Source organism: Canis lupus, chromosome 11 (genome assembly GCF_011100685.1).
Source record: "Canis lupus familiaris isolate Mischka breed German Shepherd chromosome 11, alternate assembly UU_Cfam_GSD_1.0, whole genome shotgun sequence".
NCBI lineage: Eukaryota > Metazoa > Chordata > Mammalia > Carnivora > Canidae > Canis > Canis lupus.
In genome coordinates, this window is record NC_049232.1 from 53080395 (window position 1) to 53100443 (window position 20049).

The window sequence follows — 20049 nt, forward strand, 5'->3', positions numbered from 1 at the left end:
AGTTTCAGGCATCTGTGGGATCTGAGGTGTAGCGTTTAGGAAGCCCTGACACCCCCTGCACCACGAGGATCTTCACCACATAACTCTTCTTGGACATGTTTGTTTTCTGGGCATAAACTGGAGTAGTAAGTTCATGGTTAATTTTGTCTTGCCTTCTAAAAGTCACACATATAATTAGTTTTTTCCTAATGAAAGCCCTGGGTTGGAAGGAAGGAATATTATCTACGAACAAGTTATATGATCTTGAGCAACTCATTTTTACAACCCGGATTTCTATTTTCTAATTTTTTTAAAGATTTTTATTTATCCATTCACAGAGACAGAGAGAGAGAGAGAGGGGCAGAGGCACAGGCAGAGGGAGAAGCAGGCTCCATGCAGGGAGCCTGACATGGGACTCGATCCAGGGTCCCCAGGATCAAACCCCAGGCTGCAGGCGGCGCCAAACCGCTGCGCCACCGGGGCTGCCCTATTTTCTAATTTTTAAAAAAGAGTTTATTTATGTATTTATTCATGAGAGACACAGAGAGAGGTAGAGACACAGGCAGAGGGAGAAGCAGGCTCCATGCAGGGAGCCCGATGTGGGACTCGATCCCGGGTCTCCAGGATCACGCCCTGGGCCGAAGGCAGGTGTTCAACTGCTGAGCCACCCTGGCGTCCCTGAAAATGTTTCTAGAAGAAATAGCAACATAAGAACACAGCTTTACATCCATTTTAAAAGGAATCTAATCCAATGAACATGAGCTTAGTGAGACTGACTTCATCTACATATCTAGATACTGAACAAATGATGGGTAGTGAATGGGTAAATGAATGAATGAAATACACAAAGCCGTCTTGATTCCATCAAGGGAATGAAGCCAGGCGACAGAGCGTGAGTGGGGGGCACAGCTGAGCCATTCAGAAAGAGGTCTGGCTGGTAGACAGCTTTTATAATCCTATGCAAAGTAAGTGGAAGCAGACACCTGCTTTTTGTGGGTCAACCTTTGTTCGGCCTCGGAGCAATGTGTACAGGACATTGTGTGACCTTTATTTCCCCTGTATCCGGCCAAAGATGCTTTTTGATTAATGTCTGTAGGACACCGAGACCATAAACACAGACAAGTGTCTGGCTGTGGCAAGGAGGCAGGAAGAGGCTTTCTGTTGGACCCTTTCCCCAGTTTGAATAGGGCCTGTGATGGGGGAAGGTATTATAAAACCTTTACCAGGGGCCCCTGGGTGGCTCTGTGGGTTGAGCATTTACCTTTGGCTTCAGTCATGATCCCGGGGTCCTGGGATTGAGTCCCGCATCAGGTTCCCCGTGGGGAGCCTGCTTCTCCCTCTGCCTGCGTCTCTGCCTCTGTGTGTCTCTCATGAATAAATTTTTTTAAAAATCTTTTAAAAAATCTTTACTGGGACACCTGGGTGGCTCAGGGGTTAGGCGTCTGGCTTGGGTTCAGGCCATGGTTCTGGAGTCCTGGGATCGAGTCCTGCATTGAGCTCCCTGCGGGGAGCCTGCTTCTCCCTCTGCCTGTGTCTCTGCCTCTCTCTGTGTGTCTCTCATGAATAAATAAATAAAATCTTAAAAAAAAACTTTACCACACAACATTTTGGAACCCCTTCATGCTGGGGTGCAGCAGGCTAGTACCCTGGAAGAGCAGGCGGGCAAAGCCAGATGAGCCCTACTGCAGGTCCCTTTTGTTTTGATGAACTGCCTCCAAGTTAGGGGAGGGCAGAGGCAACCCTTGCTCTTTGGGGGGAAATACTCCTGGGTGACGGGGACCTAGCGGGAAGAACATTATTTTGGGCACCAACAGACCTTGTTCTGGAGGTTGACATTACCAGTCTACCAGCAGGTGTACTCGGGGAGCTCCGTACAACCCCGGCCTCTTGCCCAGCGGATCTCAATTTGAGAATGTTAGCCCCTAGCCCCGAGGAAAGGGTGCCAAGGAGAGGCTCAAGGAGGGGGGGGCCAGGGATGGGAATGAAGGTGGGAGTCCGGCTGCAAGACCCAATCTGGAACTAGCGGGCAAAGAGCCTGTTGCCGGCCAAAGCCTTGACTTAGGGGCGCTTAGTCAGAGGCCCACAGATAGAACTGAGAGGGTCTGTAAAATAAGGAAGCAAAAGAGTACACCCTGATTTTCTAACTATAATGTAAATTTTCCTTCAGTTAAAGAAGGTGGGTAACAAACCACAGTGACTTCGTCACTGCTAGAATCACATGTTTTCATATCACAGGCCGATTGTCATGGAGACCTTGAAATATCACTTACATTCATCCCCTCTCCAAAGGCATGGTCATCATTAGACCTACCGCTACACTGTGTCCTTGAATGTGTGAGTAAAGCAGCGGCTATTTTCCCTACGCAGACTTGTTTATACGTTGGTAGCTGTATTTCGATCTGATCAGTTCCCTTTGCACTTATTTTAGGCGTTAGAACAGCATTCCGAGAAGCAGTCCACAGGCTGGGCCGCCCGTCCAGGGGGTGAGCTCACGGCACACAGAACAGCAGCCAGCACAGGGGAGGTTCTGAAAACACAGGCATGGTCACTTCCGTCTCAACATCCTTGTCAGCAGACACAAAGTCCTTTGTTGCTCATGTCTGTTGCCCTAGAAAGTTGATCAAGGGCCAACAGAGAACAGGATGGAGACGTGGGAGAAAATGGGTGGAGGGTCCCTGGAGACAGAAGGGAAAAGAAAGTCACTGCTGACGCTCCCCACCCACCGTCCCCCAACACACTGTACAGGAGAGTCTAAGTTAGAGCTGAACCGAGCAGAGGCTCGGGGACCCCGGCTCCTTAGGGTCTCTCACTCTGCAGCATCAGCTGGCTCCTTACAGACTCAGCAGCTGTCTGCTGAAAACTCCCAGCCGGCTCCTAACACCTGCCGGCCAGCTGCCCGGCCCATTGGAGACCCAACCCCAGGACCTCAAACATCTTTCCAGAAGGTCGAATGAGAACTTTATGGTCTTTGTTTGAGGACTCTACTGTTATCTGATCGCTGAGTGTATGAGTCAAAGGTCAGTGCTAAACACCCACCTGAACTTTGCAGTTTCCCTGTTTCATTCAGGAGGCTATTGTGGAGTCTGGCCCTGCGTCAAGGACACATTAATTCTGGGGACAGCCTGTTTCTCCGGGTCAGTCCCGGAGGGATGGAAGGGTGTGGCCAGGAGCCAATAGGAAGGGGCTGCGAAGAGAGGAGAGAGGCTCTGCAGGAACTGCCACGGAGCTTAAGAGCCCACCTCTGGGGATAGCATTTTTCTAGGCTGTAGAGCTCTATCATCCGATTTCCTGCTCCAGAAATAATATTTCCCCAGTAACCCGCAGCTAGTGTAGGTAAGGAGAGGTGGCGAGTGTGGGAAGATACTTGCACTAATGATTGTTACAGAGCCTCCAGGTTTCTTAGCCAGTCAAGCTGAGGTTTCTATAGGGTCACAGTAAAGTGTGCTCTCTTCATTTTTCCTAGGGATCCAGGGCTGTAGAAAACAAACAAAAAAAACCCTCCAAAGGCAAACTATAAACCTCGCCCATCTCATTTACTTGCCAAAGTGCAAACAGGTGAGTTGCCAAGTTGCTGGTTGGAGGAGGGTGGAGGAGGAAAAGTCCCCTTGTTGGCCACCACCCACAGGAACACCGCTCACGGAAAGGACATGATGCTAGCTAGTTACTAGGACACCTGGGTCCCGGGCCTGCCCTGCCTCTCTCTCTAACCCCCTGCTTGACTTACTTCTCCCAGTGGGCCGCCTCCGTTTCCCCACTGGAAAGCTAACCACCTCTGCTCCGGTCTGCAGTTCTGGCTGGATGCCTGCGCCCCCAGTGTGGGCAGTCCGAGAAAAGGAGAGTTCTACCGGCAGCACCCCCCCCCCCCCCCCCCCCCCGCACCTTGACCCTCCCTCCCTCCACGGGGGAGCTGCAGTCCCACCCAGCTGGGGGGAGTTCTGTGTAGCCCCAATGGTGCCTTTCACTCGCTCATTCATTCATGCATTCGTGCATTCATTTATTAGGCGCTGTCTTTGGATATTTTTCTGCTTCTAAGAATAAAACATGTTTATTGTCAACATTTCAAACAATGAAAATCTAAAATCGGTGCAAGTATTTTCCCAGCACTGCCTCCTAGAGGAAATGATTTACTGTTGTTTCTTGTATGTACTTTTAAAAATTCCTTTATCTTCCTTTTCTTTCTGTCTTTCCTTCTTCCTTCCTTCCTTTTTTTTTTTTGTGAACATGTTTTATTTGAGCAATATAGAAATACTTTGATTAAAAATCAGAGAGTTCCTCTCTACTCCTTTCAACCCCCAATTCCACTCCCTTCTCCAGACAGTCACCGTGAATATTCTGGTTTTGACCCTCCTAGGGACGCCGGGATGGCTCAGCAGTGAGCGTCTGCCTTTGGCTCAGGCCGTGATCCCGGGGTCCTGGGATGGAGTCCTGCATCGGGCTCCCTGTAGGATGCCTGCTTCTCCCTCTGCCTCTGCCTCTCTCTCATGAATTTAAAAAAAAAAAAAAAGAGTTGGTTTTGACCCTCCTAGACATTTGAGGGCAGGTGGCTCCCTATCTGAATGCTTGCCATCCAGCACTGGCCCCGTGGGGTCCCTGGGGCCCCTGCAGCGCTGCTCAGCCTCTGCCTCTCCACTTCCCAGGTAGGTGGCAGACACCGTGCCTTCTGTCCCCCAAAGTCCAGGGCCCAGCTAAGTCCTCCAGTCCTGTCCTGAGTGGCTCTCTCACACAGCTCCTCCCCACGGCGGGTGATGGAGGGTGGAGGGGAGGCTTTGGTGCCCCAAGAACTCCTCCGCCTGCTGTCCTTTTATAGGCTGGGTGGGGGCGAGCAGTGATGCCCGCAAATCTGGTTTCAGGACATCTCAGCATGTCCCACCGGTGTGGTCCAGCCCTTCCCTCGGGATGTAGGGGAACCAAGCACGCGCAGGCGTTTAAATTAAATTGGCTGCTGATTCTTATAAACACTTGTCATTTTGGCCTCCCCAGACCATCTGACCCCTGCCCTGCCTCTCCAGCTGGGAGAAGCTTACCACTGGACATGCCCAATGTACTCCATGGGGGCTTTGACAGCATCATATTTGCTGAAAAGTTTTAGTGCAAAAAGGATGTAGCATAATTAGTACTTAATACAAGAGATAAGTCAGGAGATGTCAAGAACATTTCTCCTTCGAGATGAGCTGTTCAGGACTCTGGTGCCAGACCTCCAGGAGATGCACAGATGTTCTCCTCTGCCCCTAAGGGCATCTTTCAATGCACTGCTCTGGTAGCCAGCCTCCACGGTGACCCCAGCGATCTGGGCCTCCCAGCATCCACACACCCTGCAGTAGCCCCTTCCCATGTGGTGCCAGGGTTGGTCTGCACGACCAAGAGAACATGGCAAAAGGGATGGCATGTTACTTCCAACATTAAGTTATAAGGCTATCAGGTTTTAGAAGACTTGGACTCTCTTTTTTTCTTGGACATTGTTTTGGGGGAAGCAAGCTGCTTTGTTAAACAGCCCGAAGGAGAGGTCCGTAGAGGAACTAAGGGCTGTCAACAACACATGAGTGAGCTTGGAAACAAATGCTTCAGCCCCGGTCAAGTCTGCAGCAGCTGCAGCCCTAGCTAACAGCTTGATCATATCCTCATTAGAGATCCTGAGTCAGAACTGCCCAGTTAAACCTCTCCTGGATTCCTGACCCTCAAAAATTGTGACATAATACATATTTATTATTTTCATCTGCTAAGTTCAGTTTGGTTTGAAACAGCATTAAGTATATGCTATATGCTGGGTCTTGGTGATTCAAAGATGAATAGCATCCTTGACCTTCAGGAACCAGCTTATAATCAGTAATGGATAAAACATATAATGAGATAGAAGCATTATTACATAGAAAGTGTCATGTTGGAGATTCAAGTGGAGAGTCCTCTGGGAGAAATGACCCCTGGACTGAGTCTCAGTGGATAAGGAGAAGTCTTCCAGACAAGAAGTGGGAAGGATAGTCCAGGGAGAAGGGAATATGTGAGAGGAAAAAAAAAAAAAAAACCCGCAACAAAAAACCATCAGAATATGAATCAGATGTATTGTGTGTAGAGGAATCACAAATAGTTTCCATTTCTAGAGTGTAAAATGCAGAGCTGAGAGTAGCAAGAACCAAGGCTAGAAAGGCTAGGAGGCCCAGGAAGGTCCTTGGGAACCAAGTTAAGGATCTCGGACCACATCTAGGTGATGGGGAGCCATGTATGGGACTCAAGAAAAGGAACGACGCATCAAGATTCGGCATATGGAAAGTGGATTTGAAGGGAAAAACAGACTATCAAGGATTTTCACAGCCCAGAATGGAACAATCTAAATGTTCAATAATAGAAGAATAATTAAATACATTTTGAAGCCCATACAATGGACTATTATTACACCACTATCAAAAAATCACTCCTGCAAAGACTATTTCATGATGGGTAGGGATGTGCATGTTATATACTGTTTTGTCCCGTCCCTTTCCACTTAGTGTGCTGGGTGGGTATGCTGCAAGATCCCAAATTTCTCTTAAAAAAAAAAAATCCATCAGAAAAAGCAGTAAGTATGATTCAACAGATTAGTAATTGGGAGCGAAAGGAAGACAGCCTAAAATGAGGGTGATGAAAAATGAAGAGACCAAGGTGCAGAACAGAGAGGCCAAAGTACAACTTAGTCCCCCATAGTGGGGAGCTGGGGGCATTGGGGACAGTTGGGCTTGTTGGACTTGGAAGGCAGATCTGAAAGCACCAGAGCCTGAGAGGTTTGGGCAGGAAGATGAGTACAGGTCTAGACATGTTGACTTCTGAGGTGCCAGACAGTTTCAGAAGAGAGACAAATCTGGTAAATATTGGAGAATAGCCAAATCTAGATGATTGACAGAGTCATCTTGGGTTAGGTCCTTCATCCAGAGTCATGTGGAACCTGGAAGAAGGTAGAGTTAGTTCCCCAGCCAGCCCTGAGAAGACTTCCTTCTGAGGCCTCCTAAAGTCAGCCTTGTCTTAGCCGACACGATTAAATGTTTGTTAAGATTTTTATTTATTTGTTTGTTTATTTATTCATTTATGAGAAAGACAGAGAGAGGCAGAGACACAGGCAGAGGGAGAAGCAGGCTCCCTGCAGGGAGCCTGATGCAGGCCTCAATCCCAGGACCCCAGGATCACGACCTGAGCCAAAGGCAGACGCTCACTGCTGAGCCACCCGGCATCCCCGATTAAACATTTCTAACATGCAGCTGCCCAAGCTTCTCTCTGGACCTCTGGACCTCGATATGGGATATCTGCCTGTGTGTTCACCTGACAGGGTGTCTAAAAGCCAGGTCCTCATCTTTGACACACACTCTCCTCTCCCATCCTCATTTTTGTCAAAATCTGCTCCTCCCTCAGGATGCATTCTTTGGGTGACTGTTCCTGCCAGCTGCCTAACCATTCAAGCTGAGTCATTCCCCATTCCTCCACTCAAGAAACCTTTCTGGAGTCACTACCCAGTGCCAGACTCTGTGTTAGGCCCTAAAGATAAAGACATGCACTAGTGCAGGCTCAAGATGCTCACAGGTCAGCAGGGAACCCACCAGAACAAGTGTTGATCACACATTGGGTTGTTCCAGAAGAAAGGTGGAGCGTCATAGGGATCAAGGAAGATTTCCTGGAAGAGGTGATACCTGCATTGAGTCATGAGAAAAGAGAGGAGGGGAGGAAGTGGCCTTCCAGGCAGAGGAGCCTGCAGGAAAAAATATATAAAGAAAGAGCACAGTGTGCCTGGGAAACCAATAGTAGATTGGCGCTGCCAGAGGATGAAATACAGTGGGAAAGGGGCCTTGAGCATTAAGACTGGAACCATGACTAGGAACAGACTTAGGAGGACTTTTTGTTGGAGAGTAAGATTGGACTTTGTTCTGTAGGCAACAGAGACATTTCAGGGTCTAGGACTTAAGGTAGGGGTGGGTGGTGAGGGAGCCAGATTTCAAATGACTCACTTGGGAAGCTGCGGAGAGATCAGAGTAAGAGGGTGGGTGGGAGGGATGCAAGCCTGGAAGCAAGATCTTGAAAAGGCAGGGGATGGAAACTGAGCCATGGTTGTGGAGGAAGGGGAGACAAAGGGGCAACTGATTAATTTGCCGTAAATGGGAGATGAATGGGTCAAGATGACTTCCTTGGTTCTGGCTGGAGTATTTGGGTGGCTGGTGGGGCCAGCAATGGAAATAGAGGAAGGAGGAGAAACAAGCTTGGGGGAAATGTGAGTTTATGTGGATACACAGATTGAATGCCAATGGGATGTTGGGGAGGAGATGTTTGGGAGGAAGTGGGAACACAGGCAGTAGCTCTGGGGAAGGAGCTGGGACTGGAGGCAGGACTGTGTGAGTCATGAGAACGGAGAACCGGTGAATCAGTAGGAGATTGCAGTCCCTCCAGTGAGAGAGTATGCAGAATAGGAAAACCAGAGGGAAAAGACACATCTTAGGGAGCCCTGGGAGGAAAGGGACAGGCCAAAGAGAAGAAACTCAGAGAGGAAAAAAAAAAAAAAGAAAAGAAAAGAAACTCAGAGAGGTGGAAGAGAGGAAACGCAGAGAAAATGAGGAGTGAGGACAGCATCTCGAAAGCCAAAGACTCTAAGAAACAAGTGGTGTCACCCCCTGGAGAGAAGTCTGGCAAGACTCAGACTGAGAAGTCTTCATTCAACTTGACAGTGAAGAAGCCACGGGTAAACGTGGGACTGGTGGGGGGCAGGTCTCGGCAGAGACAGTAGCTCCTGTCTGAGCTGCGTGAATGGTGAGAGCACCGGGGTCGAGTTCCTGTGTTCCACTGGATCTTGATCAATATAAAGGGAGCCCGATTTTAAACAAAATTGCACATTAGAATATAACCCAAACCAACCAACCAGTTGTAAGTGAAACATTAAAAAAACATTTAAACTGTTAGACACCCTACTTGGTAGGGAACAAACACAATGTTACTTAGAAAGGAATGAATCTCTGAGCTGTCCTGGTCCTGTGCTATTCTGAGAAAACCGACTTCCTATGTATACTTTCTGTAAACAAAAGCAACAGTAAGGCACATTTTGGGCATTTATAACCACATCAATCTTGACCTGTACAACTTGGTTGTGTACAATAGTGCCCTCTGCTGTGGATGTTATGCATAAAAACCTATCTTTTATTAGCATGAAGGTGATATTCTCTAATTATTTCTGCTCTCACATATGGTGGGGGGAGCGGTTGTCTGATTTACGTTTTATGGGATGCAACAAGCAACATCAGTGTATGTACCCAGGGTGGCTTCTTTAGGACGGTTAAAATTTTCATTTGCCCATTTTTTTTGTGTGTAGTTGTACTTCTATCAAAAGGGTTAGAGTGGGACCTACCATTTATTAAATTATAATGAGTTGAACAAATCATAAAGCACAATGAATTTCTCAAACTGAAGTACCTGTGTAATCAAGCACATAGATCAACAAACATTACTGACAGCCTCGATGTACCCTGCCCTTCCCAACACGCCCTCTAAACCTTTTAGTCACTATAACTTCTAAATGCCAAAGGGAACTACTCATATACTTTTTCATAGCATAGACCCACTTTGCTTTTGAACTTTCTATGTCACTCCCAGCCTCTCATCCCCTCAGCCATAGTCAACCAGTAATCTGTTGCTATAGATTTGCTTTTGACATTTCACATAAATGAATCACGTAATATGTGGCCTCTGTCTGGCTTCTTTTATTTTAAAGATTTTACTTACTTATTAATGACAGGCACACAGAGAGAGAGGCAGAGACACAGGCAGAGGGAGAAGCAGGCTCCATGCAGGGAGCCCGATATGGGACTCGATTCCGGGTCTCCAGGATCAGGACCTGGGCTGAAGGTGGCACTAAACCGCTGAGCCACCCGGGCTGCCCTGGCTTCTTTTACTTACCACGTTTTGAAGACTCATTGGATTTTGATTCAGCAAAGAAACCATCATGGATGAAACTACACATGGGACGGGACATAGGCTTCAGGCTTGTTCTGATTTATTCATTCCTCTTTAAAAATATTGCTAATTGCTCACTCGATGATATATTTATAGTTAACTTTCATAGTTCATGTATTTTCATGGATGTACTAGGAAGCCTCATTACTCTGAATCAATTTGCAAGAGCAACTGGTTTATCTTTGACTGTCAAGGATAAAGTAACAAACCCCTCTAACATTTTCTGGCTCAAAATTATTTTGGTCATGTTTTACGATAAATTCTGGAGTTTTGAGTTCATCTGTTGGAACAGATTCGAGTAATTTCCTGAGATGGGCAAATCTGGCTTTTTCTAAGGTACCATATAGCTGACCTCTATGTAGAGGCATGGGGCCTTCCATTCAGTTGAAAACACAGAGAAACACAAGGGAGATGTGAAGACCCATGTCCAGAGAGACAGAGATTGTGGAGTTACCTATCTACAAGCCAAAGAACTCCAAGGAGAGAGACACAGATTGCTCCTTGGAGCCTCCAGAGAAAACCAACCCTGCCAACACCTTGATTTTAGACTTCTGGCCTCCAGAAGAGTGAGAAAATTTATTCTAAGCCACCAAATTTGTGGTCATTTGTTGCAGCAGCCCTAGAAAACCTAACACACTAGATACCTGAACTCCCGATTCTGAAGCTGCCTGGCATAAACTGGTGCTCCATGGAAGCTTGTGGAGCATAGCCTTGCAGGCTGTGAACACACCTTAGGGAAGACCTGAATCTCTCATTTTGTAAGGAAAAGAAATTGAACTATTTTCCTTTAAGTAAGCTCTATGCTCAACACAGGGCTTGAACTTACGACCATACTCTACCTACTGAGCCAGACAGGTACTTTATCACTTTTTCCTTTCTGACTAGTTTCTAAAGTCAAGTGGCTTGTATTAGAAAGATGGCCCAAACTTCTTTTAGAAATTCTAGAATTAAAGAGTAAATGCAATCTATTTTCCTCCTGATAGCAAAACCAGGGCAGTCTGAGCTGAATCGCCAGGAAGCATTAAATTTCTTCTTGGGAAGGCTGGCCTTATTTTGGTACAAGGGTCAAGGTTATATTTTCCTCTGATTCAGCTTAAATCCAGTATTAACATGTCCAAAAACAAAAGGGGAGAAAAAGAACGAACTAGAACCTATGGATACCATATGCCTATATAGTCAACAGAAATGTCAATCTTTACTAGGATTAAGTTTACCTAGTCAGAAGAGATCTTAACATGTTTTGTGAACCCTTCTTTATTAGAAGTGATAACTACCAATAAGATTGGATAATACAAAAATTATTCTTATCCAAACATGAAAGGACCAAAGTAATGCGGAGAGGCCATCATATTCCAAATCTCTAAGGTTACTATTAAGGAGGGGCTGTGGGGGAGTCTAACACCTGAGAGGGAGGTTAAGAAAGCAGCTTGTGAACATGTTTACTGGACACACTGAGGAGTACTGGCAGATGCTGGGTGTTGGCTAGAAGTCCTTTTATTTATTAGCCACTATATTTTGTTTCCATGTATAGACTAAGAATCAGAGGTGTAAAGGGAAAGTGCAGTCCCTTTTTACTCAACAATTCATTTCATTTCCTCTATAGTGGGAAAATATCCATGCTGATTCTACAGCATTTTTGGACTTCAGACTGCAAAGTGACCTTTAATATCCCTGGCTGTCACTGTTTCTTTTTTCTTTCATTCTTTTTCTTTCTCTTTTTCTCTCTTGATTTTATTCATGAGAGACACAGAGAGAGGCAGAGACACAGGCAGAGGGAGAAGCAGGCTCCCTGCAGGGAGCCGGATGTCGGACTTGATCCCAGAACTCCGGGATCAGGCCCTGAGCTGAAGGTAGACATTCAACCGCTGAGCCACCCAGGCGGCCCTGTTTTTCTTTAGTTTTTCTTATTCCTACATTTCTTGCTGACAATTTTGGGAGGCAGAGAGAGTCACATGAAAGATGTTAAGAGCATATGCACTGTAGAGCATCTACCCCATCATCTCAATGTGAATTGGGTTTCCTACTCCCAATCCTTCAGAATGACCAATTCTCTGGCAAATGATCTTTCAAATTGCCACGAGTACTGAAAGTGCTTGGCAAATGTCTTTTTTTGGGGGGGGGGGGGCGCAAATGTCTGATTAGGGAATGAACGGACATCCCAATCCAGACTTGTCCTGTCCAACATTATGACCATCATCCATAACTACTTGAGCATTTGAGATGTAGACAGTCCCAATGGAGACATACTGTAGATATGTACATTGGATTTCAAAGACTTGGGATGAGAAAACAAACATCTCATTGATCTTTATACTAATCACATACTGAAATATTTTGAGTAAGTTAGATAGACCATATTAAAAATACTTCAACTGTTTCCTTTTACTTTTTAACGTGGCTACTAAAAAAAATCTTTAATTACAACGATGGCTCATTACACTTCTGACAGCAGTCTATTCAGCAATCTGAAACATACGAGAGATCTGAAACACTTGTGGCAGTGTCATCAAAATATTCCCAAGAAGAAAAAAAAATATTCACAAGATTTTTTTTTTCCTTTGGTATAGATCAGGTCTTGTGATCTATTAAGAAATAACGGTAGCCGGTGAGCTTTAATTGGCACATTTGATACACCTGAGGCTTAGTATTATCAAAGCATAGTTAAGAGTTTAAGATGCAACTGCTGATACCAGAGGCTTTCTATAACAGCTCTTTTCCAGGTTGTGACTCAGTACCCACCATAGGGCTGCCATCACCATGGCAGAGGAAAAGAGAGAGCTGGCTTTTACGTGCTCCTACACAGCCTGTGCTTATAGGCTTTTGAATTAATGCAAAAATTACTGATATATTTTATTTTCTCATATCAGGTCTTTGAAACTCAGTGTACAAATTTCCAGTACATCTCAGTTTGGACTGTCCACAGTTCAAATGCTAAATAGCTGCATGAGAGTCCCTGCCTTACTGTTGAGAGTCATGTGATAGTGCACAGGTATGTACGGAGTAATAAAAGCCTCTCCTGTAGGACAGCACAAGTTTTGGGGCATTCAAAATCCAACACAAACATTCTTTCCAATATACTGGAGACGTGAAACAATCAAAACATGGTCACTTTATGGAATTCTTCCATCAGTTAAGTACTGGAGCCAGTCAGAGGGCATCACCTTCCCTCAGGCCAAACAATGACTGCTTCCTGAGCGAAGAGAAGTGCAATCTATTCTTCATCCTCAACTTTTTGTATTTTGTTTCTACTTTCCTTCTCCAATAACATATTTTATTTCTTTTTGGTCATAGGAATTACACAACTTGTTATATAAAATGACAAACAGGCTTCTCTTTTCCTATTATGTGGACAAATTTGCCCATTTATCTCCTGTAATCTTATTTCCGGCATCTTATGGTTAACATATATAGAAAGAAACTAGTTACCTACGATATAGCCCTACTGTTCAATAAGCTATGCCACATGTGTGGCTACATTCAGCTATCTTCTTGGCTTTCTAAATGATAGAATTCTGTTCCATTTGTTATAATGGTTGTTTTCATGTTTCTAAGATACTTACACAAATGAAGAAAAAATTCTGAATTATACTCTAAAAACTTAAATCCAGCCACAGGTAGCTCAACAGCTCCATCTTCCTGCTAGAATCCCCCCCCTTCAACCCTCCTTCCAAGTACATACAACCCTACCCCTTCCCTAACATAGTAACATGAAACACAACAAAATGTTTTAAGTGTACATCATACATTTATTACCAACAACCCTCTCAACTCCAAAATTGGGCACAGGGATTAAAAATAAAAATTCATTGCACTACTTAGTAAAGCATTACTAGTAACTTTCATAAAAAATGTACAAACTTTGTTAAAAATTTATCAAGCCTTCAAATGATTTGGTTACAGATATTTATAATACGTACATTTAAAACTATATGTTAACTGATACAATGGAATATGATTTGAGGAAATGACTCAGCAAATGATTCCAAAAAACACCCCTGTAAGCTTTCATAATCTGAAACAAACAGCAAAAATGAGGTAACCAAATGTACCAACAGGGGGGAAAATAGCTTTCTAATGAAGGCCTAAAGATATCTGTGAAAAATATTCTCTTTGAGTTGGTAGATCTCATTCAAAATACTATAAGAGGCCCAAATTTAAGAATCTTAATAAATCACATTTCAGAGAGTGTATAAAATCTAAATATGCTTTCACATTTTCCAGATTTTGCTCAAAAAAATTCAGGAGAGAAAATCCTAATGAGATCTTGATACCTGGAGGCCTTATTGTTTGTTTTGTTCTATTGGGGGAAGGGGAGTGCGGCTAAAAAAAAATTCAAAGATGAAAATTCATGCAAAACAACACAAAATGAAACCCCACAGCAGAGTTAAGATGGTAAAGCCAATATTGTTTTAGGAGAAAAGAGGAAGAAGGCAACAAACCAACATCTGCCTGCTATCTGATGCATCGCTCAAGGTGACAACAGCTGGGCACAAATCAACTGTTCTCTTTTGCTAGCCATGAAGTTGTTCACCGTGGCTAGTCTGAGTTGGTTCAGAACACATGCATGTATGCTCCTAATACGCGCTAACCATTTAAAAAGCAAGTCTGTACACATCTCTAAGGGCCCCATGCAAAGAAAGACATTCCCAAAGAGAGATCAGTCACAAGAGTGCAACAATTACTTCAGGATTTTACCAAAATAGACCCTGCTGCCTCCTAATTTGCCAACTGCCTCTCAAAAATTTGCTGGAAAAGGGATATTATGACAAGAATTCATCGTCAGAGGGAAGATAGAGCTACTTTTCCTAGTCATTAGTACAATGTGCCTTGTTAATTAGGTATCTATATAAATTAGAAAAGTGCTTTACTTGCATGCTTCAATAAAATGAATACTGAGTGTAGTAGTGTTATGTTAGATCTGTACAGATATAAATTTTTTGCAGCTATATAAAAGAGTCTATGTATAACATGGGCTTTTTGCCATTTTAAACATGATTTTTTATAATTAAAAAAAAATAAAGATCAAACTATACGTGATTCGTAATGTAGCTGATTATTATGCCAATAATTTTGGTCTTCAACGCGCTTTTTATTCATCAGGAACAGGTGGGGAAGGTCCTAATGATTGAAAAGTAACATGTGCACTTTAGCACTGTTGAGATGTATTTCTGATGCACTGACAAATACAGGGGCAAACAGAAAGTGTGCAAAATCCTATTTGTATGACTAGATAGAGGCAACAGTGTCTGGAAAAGGGCAAAATTGTGCTTCTGTGAGAATTGACTTTACTGAACTCTAAGCTGGGATGAGCTTATAGAGACTTCAAGGGAAGGCAAGTAGCATGGCAGTAACAAGTAGTTAACACTGTCTGAGTAGAAAACTGACACAGAGCCAACTGAAAGCTGAGTGAGGCTGGCAGCAAGTCATCACAGTCCTGACTGGGATTATGCAGTTTGTGCTACTGCAAACAAAGCAATGACCTCAACTGCAGGAAGAGGCAGACGATGCTGAAGACAATAAAAGAACGAGGGACGAATCAAAACACTGCTGGAAAAATGACTTTAAACAATCTAAATGATCCTCAATGGACCTATTAAAAAAACAAACCCACATAGCTATGTATTATTTCAGATCAACTAAATGAAGGTCAATTCCTGTTTTACAGCATTATTTTTTATACAAAAATCAAATCTTCATTTATACTGCAAGTATTCTGGACCTGTTATATTAAATTTTTCTCAAACAAAAACATTTTAAAAAAGCAATAGAACATCAAAGCACATCAGGTCTAAGAATTTGAGCTGTCACAGCACTTGATCCATCCTGGAAATGAGGGTTTCCATGAGAAGCACATTTACTGAGGGAAGAACTAGACAACTTTCAGAATTGGAGGTTGGCAGGTGAATCGATACAAACAAAAAATACAGTTCCTTAAAACAATTTAGTTGCCTATGAGAGCTTAACAAAGAACATAACAGAAGTCAAGCTGAATTAGTTAACAGATTTTGTTCTGGTGGAAGTAGAGAAGTGAGACTTCATGGGACCAGCAGTATACTGAGAAATATATTACTCAAATATCTTCAGAATAGACTACAAATCTAAACATCAAAAAAAAAAAAAAATCACAGGTACTTCCTGTAAGAAGCTTACTGGAAATGTAAAGGAAAAAACAAGAGAGTATCAACATTCAAATCACTGATTGAAATGCTAATATTGCTAACTGATGATGTATGATATTGCACCTTCTTTTTGGAAACAGCAAGTTGGAGATTAAAAAATTTTTCACAACAGAATCAAAAAATCAGGTTCATGGAGTGAGAAATCTGTTACACTTTTTTTTCTTAAGTGACCCACCTGGGACCACCAACGAAGAGAAGGTGACAGCTGCCTGAAGCAAAGGAAGAAGGCTTTTCTCATTCCATTCATTGGGAAGAAAGGGTATGGAGTATTCAATGCTTATCATTGATGCACCCTTAGCAATCAGTGTGCAACAGCAAACACAAGGGAAAAAACCAGTGTACAGTACTAGTGCTGTTTAAATAACACACCAGATTATACATTGCAGCATAATTAAAACTACACACACATTCTTGGTACATGCTGGTATATAGGATCTCATACACACATTTAGCTACCATGCCCTCACACAAGTAGTTGCGCACACTCTCTCACACACAGATACATTTATCACCAACAGTCATACGCTGCATTCATTTCCACTCACAGTTTCTGAAGGCTCTATATAAGGTAGATTGCTATATCATCTGGAGCTACCACTTTTTATAAAAGCACATGCTAAAAGATCACGTCCACTGTAATCTTGCAGCAACACTCGGAATGATCACACAAAAACCAGGGAATGTTAGTGCACACACAAAATTAAGCTAAAGAAAAAGTCTTTGGAGTTCCAATCACACGGTTAGTATAACAATCCCATAATTGTGAAGACTAATTGTAAGCTTTTATAGTTGATTAAGTCACACAGTGCAAAGAAAGGTCCATTGACCCTTTTGGTAAAGGGAGGGCTGGAAGCCACACAGATTAAGTTCAATGAAGAGTCCGTATATACATGTGATGAGGAACACCCAAACTAAATTTGTGCTCTTAGGTTGGTCATTCTGAATCCCGATGCACTTCGGAAGCATCAGCTCGGCAGATTGGGCAAGTACGATTTGCCTAAAAGACAAGAGAGAAAATTTGTCTGCATTGTGACTAATACAATGTAACATGTTAAAAGCAATGAGATATTTTTATTTCCCAAATAGATAGTATTTACATTCTTTATTCCTTTATAAAAAGTACAAAGTAATCATTTTATCTCTTATTTATTTTTTGAAAGATCGATCCTTCCTTCTCGATCCTTCCTTCCTTCCTTCCTTCCTTCCTTCCTTCCTTCCTTCCTTCCTTCCTTCCTTCCTTCCTTCCTTCCTTCCTTCCTTCCTTCCTTCCTTCCTTCCTTCATTCATGAGAGACATGGAGAAAGAGGCAGATACACAAGCAAGCTCCCCACAGGAGCCTGATGTGGGTCGCAATCCCAGATCTCCGGGATCACGCCCTGAGCCAAAGGCAGATGCCCAACTGCTGAGCCACCCAGGCATCCCTAATCTCTTTTAAAAAATACACCACAGGGCGCCTGGATGGCTCAGCAGTTGAGCGTCTGCCTTTGGCTCAGGTTGTGATCCTGGGGTCCTGGGATTGAGTCCCACATCAGGCTCCCCACATGAAGCCTGCGTCTCCCTCTGCCTATGTCTCTGCCTCTCTCTGTCTCTCATGAATAAATTAAAAAAAAAAATCTTAAAAAAAATAAAAAATATACCACAGGGTATCTGGGTGGCTCAGTTGGTTAAGCATCTGCCTTCAGCTCAGTTCATGATCCCAGGGTCCTGGGACAGAGCCTTGCATCAGGCTCCCTGCTCAGTAGGGGAGTCTGCTTCTCCCTCTGCCTCTGCTTGTGCTCTCTCTCAAATAAATAAAATCTTAAAAAAAAAAAAAATTGACCACAAACTCAAAGACTTAGCAGCCAAAGATTGATTTAATATGTCTGTTTCAACATATAAACAAGATTAGCTATCACCAGATCAGACAGATTGAATAATCAGCTTAAAACCCCCTCTCAACAAATGGCACCACCATTTTCTGAGTTGCCAAAGCCACAAAGCATCTAAGCATCAAGTAGCTGCCTTGACTCACCTGCACCTTTACTTTCTAAGACCCATTATTCGTCAAAAACTCCCATTTGTACATTATGGTAGCTCTCCAATCAGTCCTCTTCTTCTTATCCAACTGCCAGTATTTGTTCTCTGTTTAGCCCAGATCATCATCATTCCATCTCAAAGTCTCTTAGAAATATCTTTCCTTTTCCATTCTCCAAACAGAGATCAGTCATCTTCCTGAACACAATCTCAGCCATAGCCTTCCACATCGCTTCGGGAATCAAGTCCACAATCCCTCATATTCATCACGACCTCACAAAAGCTGGTCACTGGCCATATCTTTAAACGTCTCTTCTCCTGCCACCCTCTCCATCAGCCACATGGAATCTGCTCTTTACTGATCTCTGCTCCCACATGGCAGGGCCGTGCATGTATAATACATTCTACTTCTAAAAAATTAGGATTCTTTGCCTTCAGGATTCAGTTTGAGCTAAACAGGGCCCCCTTACTCTGTGCTCACACAGAGGACTGATTCTATTTGAACTCATCTGTCTTCTTCACCAAACTGTGACCTTATATAATCGAGTGGGGGTATTATTTTCTAATCAGAATACTCTTAAAATAATAAAGTTGACTATTTTCAATTATTTTGCTGCATCCTATTTTTATTCAACAACTATAAAATACAAAATTTATATCCTTGTTTTTTTTGTATTTACAAAAGAAAAAAACCAGAATTAAATAAAAGCACTACTGGTTCATTTCCCATGTAAATTTCTAACAAAAGAGCTCCAGTGAAGTCCCCTCCAAAACTCTTAAGGGAAACTGGCTCTGCAAGTTTCGGCCTTGTCCCTACACACCACTAGAAAGAATATACTGTGATCAAGGACAGATAACTGATTTTCAATCACTCCAACTTTCTACAATCACTCCCATTTTGATAACTCTAGTTAATTTTTACTGGCCTTTTTCTCTTCATTTGCAGAAATCAGTGGAAGTTTTGTCTCCTTACCCACCCTCCACCAAACAATGGACTTATTCTACATTAAACTATGGGCAATAAAAAAGAAAATTCAACGTTATTCTCTTCATAGACACCATCACTTTACCTTAAGCCATTTGTCGACACACTTGGCATGGAACTCGTGGTTACAGGGTAAAACTCTAAGTAGCTGCCTTGACTCAAAATCACACATGCATACTACACACCTAAAAAAAACCAAAAAGATCGTTTAACCATAAATCCATGTGGTTTTCTATTTTGTTATGACTACCGAAGCCTAGAAAACCATTTACCATTTCAGTTTTCAAACGGTCATTTAAATTTTAAGAAAAACAATCAATACCCTGAAAAAAATCAGGATATTAAAACATTTAGAATGTTCTGCTTTACTAAGAGATCACCAAGAAAACTTCTGGTTAAACATCCAAGCTTCAGCATACTGAAGACACTATAATATTTGACCGATGGTGTTGGAACAATTGGACATCCATATACAAAAGAATGAAGTTGGACCCCTAACCTTACACGATATAGAAAAATTAACAGAAAAATTGGGGGGGGGGGGGGCAAAAGCCTAAATTAAGAGCTAAAAACTACTAAACTCTTAAAAGAGGTAAATCTTCATGACCTTGAAATAAGCAGTGTTTTAACACAGGTGACACCAAAAGCACAAAAAACAACAGAAAGTAGTTAAATTGAACATTAAAACAAAAAACTTGTGCTTCAAAAGACATCATTAAGAAAGTGAAAGACAACTTACAAAATGGGAGACACTTTTGAAAATTGTAACTTGTAAGGGAATGACATGTATGTATAAATAACTTCTACAATTCAATAACAGACAACCCAATTTTTAAAAATAGCAAAGGATAGAGAAATTTCTCCAAAGAAGATATATAGGTGGCAAATAAGTACAGTAAAAGAACTCAACATCATTAGCCACCTGGGAAATGGAGATAA

At 43.0% G+C, this 20049-nt stretch overlaps 1 protein-coding gene across 9 annotated transcripts in view; it reads right to left on the reverse strand.

Moving 5' to 3' along the window:
- Nucleotides 1-15526: 15526 nt before the first annotated feature.
- RNF38 (ring finger protein 38) overlaps nucleotides 15527-20049 on the reverse strand; it is a 64708-nt gene continuing 60185 nt past the window's right edge. For all 9 annotated transcript variants that reach the window (XM_038552824.1, XM_038552821.1, XM_038552819.1 and 6 more), the window contains 2 exons: nucleotides 19196-19295; nucleotides 15527-17109 (listed from right to left, as the gene is read on the reverse strand). In XM_038552824.1, the coding sequence (XP_038408752.1) occupies nucleotides 17047-17109; nucleotides 19196-19295 (163 nt within the window). In that variant the 3' untranslated portion in view covers nucleotides 15527-17046. The remainder of the gene's footprint in view (nucleotides 17110-19195; nucleotides 19296-20049) is intronic.